At 38.5% G+C, this 5672-nt stretch overlaps 1 protein-coding gene across 2 annotated transcripts in view; it reads left to right on the top strand.

The window, feature by feature from the left end:
- Nucleotides 1–5156, top strand: part of LOC119323554 (sirohydrochlorin ferrochelatase, chloroplastic-like) — a 6237-nt gene extending 1081 nt beyond the window's left edge. For both annotated transcript variants that reach the window (XM_037597241.1, XM_037597240.1), the window contains exons 3-8: nucleotides 303–491; nucleotides 606–808; nucleotides 891–952; nucleotides 3945–4055; nucleotides 4204–4296; nucleotides 4750–5156. In XM_037597241.1, coding sequence (XP_037453138.1) covers nucleotides 421–491; nucleotides 606–808; nucleotides 891–952; nucleotides 3945–4055; nucleotides 4204–4296; nucleotides 4750–4854 — 645 coding nt within the window. In that variant the 5' untranslated portion in view covers nucleotides 303–420 and the 3' untranslated portion in view covers nucleotides 4855–5156. The remainder of the gene's footprint in view (nucleotides 1–302; nucleotides 492–605; nucleotides 809–890; nucleotides 953–3944; nucleotides 4056–4203; nucleotides 4297–4749) is intronic.
- Nucleotides 5157–5672: the final 516 nt, after the last annotated feature.

Genomic DNA, 5672 nt, shown 5'->3' with positions numbered 1-5672 from the left:
AACCGATAATAGTAAGATTCCTATTCTTATTTAACAATGGCTCGATTTAAATCCTACTTTCATGATAGTTTTATTTCTACTTAAATACTAATAAAATTGGGTTTGTGTGCATAGGTTGAGCCCTAGTTACTAGTGGAACCAATTTCAAATTAAATGCCACTGAATACATGTACTTACTAATTTTTCCAAATGGAAGTGGATCTGCTTATATGGAAAATGCAGGGACTGCTGAGCCTTTTGTTTGTATCAGAGATTTATTTTTTCTTGCATTTTGCAATGTCTAATGAGCATGCTTTGATCAGGAATATTGTTGTCCTGTCTGAAAGTTATCTTACGGAGAAGGTGCCTATTAAGTTGAGTTTCTGCATTTTCTTCAAGTGACCCTATTGTTACCTTAAGAATTACAGTGGGTGCTCCAATATGTCTATGCACCCTATGTCGCTCTCCTTACAACCCTTCACTGCAAATTCAATAAACAAATATTCTTTAAGGTATTTCTTTGCTGATGGTTCTTATTAATTTATCGGCCTCCATTGAATTTTTGTCATTTCCTATCTCTTGTGTTGCATTCATTTTTAACTCCATTTCTTGTTTATTGGCTTTAGGAGCACTAGTGCGAATTATGACCGTGGTTTTATAAAGTTGTTGCCAATTGGAAGAAGTAGTGGACATTGGGCCACAAATTTCAGACCAAATTCTGTGTCTAGGCCTGAAACTTCTGTAGGACATGATTGTGTAGTGGGAGAGAATGATGGTGTGATCATAGTTGATCACGGGTCACGTCGACAAGAATCTAATCTCATGCTACGTAATGGACTGATTATTTTTTGTGAGTTTTTTGGTGTTTATATTGACGCCTACCTTATATTAGTCTCGCTTGAAAATTGCAGATGATTTTGTTAGCATGTTCAAGGCCAGGACTTGCTACAATATTGTTGAGCCTGCTCACATGGTATGTTTTGATTGTTGCTTTTTCTGAAATTGTATTTGTTCAATGAGGAGGTGCAAATTATGAATTTATTAAGCTTTGCTTGAAGCTTGTAGCTCTCTTGAAATTTCCTTATTAGCAAAGTGAAAGTTGTTGGCATCATTAGATTTCCATTATTTTGTGAAGGAAAGACTATTGACAATTATATCAACTCGCAATCTGGGGTTCAAGTTACCATAGTATTTCTAGGTCTAAATTCTTTGTCCATAATTGAGCATGTTTAGGATGCAGACTGAGTAAAGTATTTTAGTCATCACTTCAAATTTGTCAAATTAAATTCATATGGAGTTGATACTATTTTTTAAGCTACTGCACTGCACCCTGTACTGGTCAACTCACAAGGTCACACATTTAGAACTCTAACATGATTTTATGCAGTAGTGATATGTCCAAAGAGTTCCTGTGTATCTATTTATGAAGGTTTGCACACACTGTTGCACTTCTTTTACCCATAGGCTGCATGACAATACACATGCAGCTGTAGTATATGTGTCCTTTTCACTTATATTGAAAGCTTTCTACTTCAGTTAAAAGTTTATAGTAAACCCAGCGTTTGGTGTCGTTCCATGTTGCTAGCTTCTACTCCCTCCATTCCAAATTAATTGAAACTTCTTTAAGTTTGTCCTAATTCAAACTTCTTTAAGTTTGACCAAGTCTATCAAAAAATATTTAAGATCTACGACATCAAAAATATATGACGAATACATTTTCTGAAGAATCTAATGAAACTAATTTAGTCTTGTAGGTGTTGATATATTTTTATATAAACTTTGTCAAACCTATAAAAGTTGACATAGGACAAAGCTAGAACTTCATCTAATTTGGAAAGGAGGGAGTATTTCACTTCTTGCAATGGCCTTATCTTAGATTGAGAAATACGACGTCGTAACCAATTTCCATGCATGAAGAAATAGCTCGGGATATGGAGAAATCATTTCGTTTTTCAAGACCATGAAGAAGAGCTGCATGTATAAATTAGAGAAAAGAGTTTTATAATGCCTAGAAGGTATGACCGCCAGCAGAAATACAACAGGGAAAAAGAAACCCCAAAAAGTGATACAACAACTACAACACAGAAGCGGGCAAAAACCTGTAGCTAGTGACCCCCAAAAACGACCCTAATTGTGTATGTCTTCCTTGATATTTCACTTTGCACCAACTGTGATCCACGATCTGTATTTGATCTGATGTCGTCCTAGACCTGCTGTAAAGCTGTGATACTCCTGTTCGAAGACTCTTCCATTCCTTCTCTTCAACGTATTTCTGGCGATCAGCTTTACCAGGCTATCAAATCTGCTTCTTCTGTCATGTTTGCAGCCTGCCTCTGGATGCTATTCACCATTCTTCAAAATGAGCTCCAACTGTTGGCTGAAGTATCATACCATTGCAGTACCCTGGTCCAAATCATGTTGAAGATGCCGCACCCGATGAGTAAATGGCCCAGGTCTCAGCTCGTAGTCTGACAGAACACAAGGGTCTCGTTGTGCTGTAACCCATGGTTCACAAGGGGGTCTGGAGTCCAGCATCTCTTTCAGATAGGAATCCACATAAATATATTGCAACTAAGGGGTGCCCAGGCTTTCCGGATGACTCAGGCATACTGAGACTCGATGGTGACCAAAAAAAGGCTTTATAGACAGTTCTGGATGTGTATTTTCCAGATGAATCCCGTCTCCACGACCAGTTACTGATACTTGAAGATTAATGTCAACCATTGAGTACCCCTAGCACATTCAGAACTGGCATAAACTTGGCAATGGAGATTAGGGCCTTGATATTGTTGATCCACCTACCAAGGGTCAAAGCCCCAGCCACTGTTCCTTTCTGCTGGATCGATAAAGGGAGAACAAAGAGAAGGTCTGATGTGATCTCAGCAACTGAAAAACAGTTGATCCAGGGTTCCTGCCAAAACCGCATGAAATTACCATCCCCAATTTCTCAATTAGGACATTGGTTGCAGTGAGTAAGATAGCAACATCTGCACCAGCAACTAGAGGAAGGATTCTCCATGACCTTGTCATGTCAGTGCGCTGTAGCGATTAACCAGGCACTGATGGTCTTTGGCAGTGTCCGCGCCCTTTTTGCAAGAAACTTCTTTCACAACTTCTTGGTCTTGATAATCTTTTCACTTAATAAATCAATTTCATAGACAAACAATAGAAATGAGATCTTTTTCGCTTCTTTAAAAATAGTTTTTTGTTTTGAACAAATATATTTAGGACCAGACAAACAATGTACTTTCATAGCCGAGCCGATATAAATGACATCTCTTTCCATTTCATTAATATCATTTTTTCTAGTTTGAACAAAAACATGTAGGACATGACAAATAATGTGACTCTGAGTTAGTATAAAGATGTAGCATTCTTACAAATGCCTGTCGGACATGAAGTGAAACATATGCTGTGCGCAAGCATTCCGGTTTTCTTGTAGCTATTCTCTATTAGGAGTGTCCATGTACATTTAGTTAGCTTGCACATTGGGGTTTAGTTCAGTCAAAATATAAGCATCTGTTTCTTTGGATCTCTTGTTATAAATTAATCACGCATTTTCAGTTGACCATCAGGAGGGCAGTTTAGATTAATCACCGACACTAACTTCATTAAAATGCAGTACAATTGCCCTTCATGCAGGCCTCCATTACAGACTATACCTGTATGCTTTTGTTAATGAGTGGTAATTTACCAACGTATAGCCACTGACCTGTATGCTTTTTCTTGAGGTTTCTCGGAAAGGTGTATTACTATTACCAAAATCTCTTTGATATTTGTTTCATCATTCTCCAATTGCTATTTATTTGTTATATTAAATTAATGGGCTGGAGGCTTCTTTCTTTCGAACTCAAAGCTGGAGGCTTTTGTGCTAACGAATCATATCACTGTTGGTTCTTATCTGGAGATATTTTTTCACTTTGAGATGCATGAAGTTGCTAAACTTTTGCTTTGACAAATTGAAGGAGCTGGCTGAGCCTACTATTAAGGAAGCATTTGGAAAATGTGTGCAGCAGGGAGCATCTCGGGTTATTGTCACTCCATATTTCCTTTCCCCTGGACGACACTGGAAGCAAGTATGTTGTTGATTTTTTTCAGGATTGGTAGTTCTAAAATGCTTATTACGGAAGATGTTAGAGGTGTCTATGTTCGGTTCTGTTCTATTGCTTATATCGCATCAGTAAGACATGAGTTGTCATGCAATTTGGCACTGTTCTTTCTCAGGATATTCCTTCTTTAGCATCAGAAGCCTCTAAAGAGCACTCGAGGGTACCCTACATCATCACGGCTCCTCTTGGATTACATGAGCTTATGGTGGTATGTGCTAATTAATTCTCCTCTGGATTGTGCAAGATTATTTGTGTCACACTCAATTATGCATTTAGTAGTCCATCCTTACGAGAGTTGTCGTTAATAGAAAAGCAAACTAGATGCCTAAAGAGGAATGTGATACTTTTTATAAGTACTCCCTCCGTTCCAAAATAGATGACTCAACTTTGTACTAACTTTAGTACAAAGTTGAGTCATCTATTTTGGAACGGAGGGAGTAGATCTAAAGGAACAGGCACTCCTTTAATGATGCGCTGCATTTTTTCGGCAAGGAATGTTGAACTTTTCTGTTGAAAAGGGACTGTAGATTTTTGTTTGTTATTAACATTGAGTTCAGACTCAGTGAATGCTTGTTCTAGAAAGAAGTCAGTGAATTGATATCAACTAAAAACAGGAATTGTTTGCGAGTTCTTCTGTCAATATGGGAAAGTTGCTTTGCAGGATATTATGAATGATCGCATCAAATACTGCCTGAGGCACGCTGCAGGTGGAGTCGAAGCATGTGCGGTATGTGCCGGGACTGGAAAGTGCCGCTTTTACTCTTGATGGGAAAGACAACGGAGGCTACTTTGCTCAGCAGTCCTATATCGATAATTTTGGAAATTGTATACACCAACCTTGTTTCTCGCAAATGAGCGGCTCAAATGCCTGAGACCCCAAGTTTGATTTTGTGCAAGTTAAACCCTGTTCCATGCCATATTACAGAACCTATTGTTGTTAACAAGTTTTATCGATGGATGTCAACGGTTTGTTCAGTTTGTAGATATAGAATGTGTAAATTTGTCAGGTAAGATGTGAATGAAACATTAACCGAAGTGAAGGACATCCGGAGATTTTTGAGAAATTCTAGACCCTTTGCCCCGATCCAGCTAGAGCTTCTCGATCCATTGTATGATCACTCAACTCCGCTGCCGTATGATTTCCATTTAGTCGTGTCAACTACTCCCTCCGTTCCGATTTACTCGTTGTAGTTTTAGTTCAAATTTGAACTAAAACCACGACGAGTAAATCGGAGCGGATTACTCGTCGTGGTTTTAGTTCAAATTTGAACTAAAACCACGACGAGTAATCGGAACGGAGGGAGTATAAGATGCTATTTACGAGTCCTTTATTTTTCTTGAATTTATCTTTGCAGCTGGACTTCCTCAAAGATTTTTACCATTTAACAAATCATGTAATTGCTTCGATATGGTATAGCAGTATGCCTATTGATGGGAAAGAGGGAAAGACCCTCGGCCTCTGCATAGTGATGCACACAGCCATCCGTCACTACAAATGAGTTGCATGTTCTCCTTGATGGGATTAAAAGGACCAAGACGGCAAGATTTTGCTAATTGCTATTCCCTCGTCCATAATATTTTGGG

Source organism: Triticum dicoccoides, chromosome 6B, assembly GCF_002162155.2.
Source record: "Triticum dicoccoides isolate Atlit2015 ecotype Zavitan chromosome 6B, WEW_v2.0, whole genome shotgun sequence".
Classification (NCBI taxonomy): Eukaryota; Viridiplantae; Streptophyta; class Magnoliopsida; order Poales; family Poaceae; genus Triticum; species Triticum dicoccoides.
The sequence above is the reverse complement of the archived record's forward strand: the minus strand, read 5'-3'. Positions and strand labels throughout refer to the sequence as shown.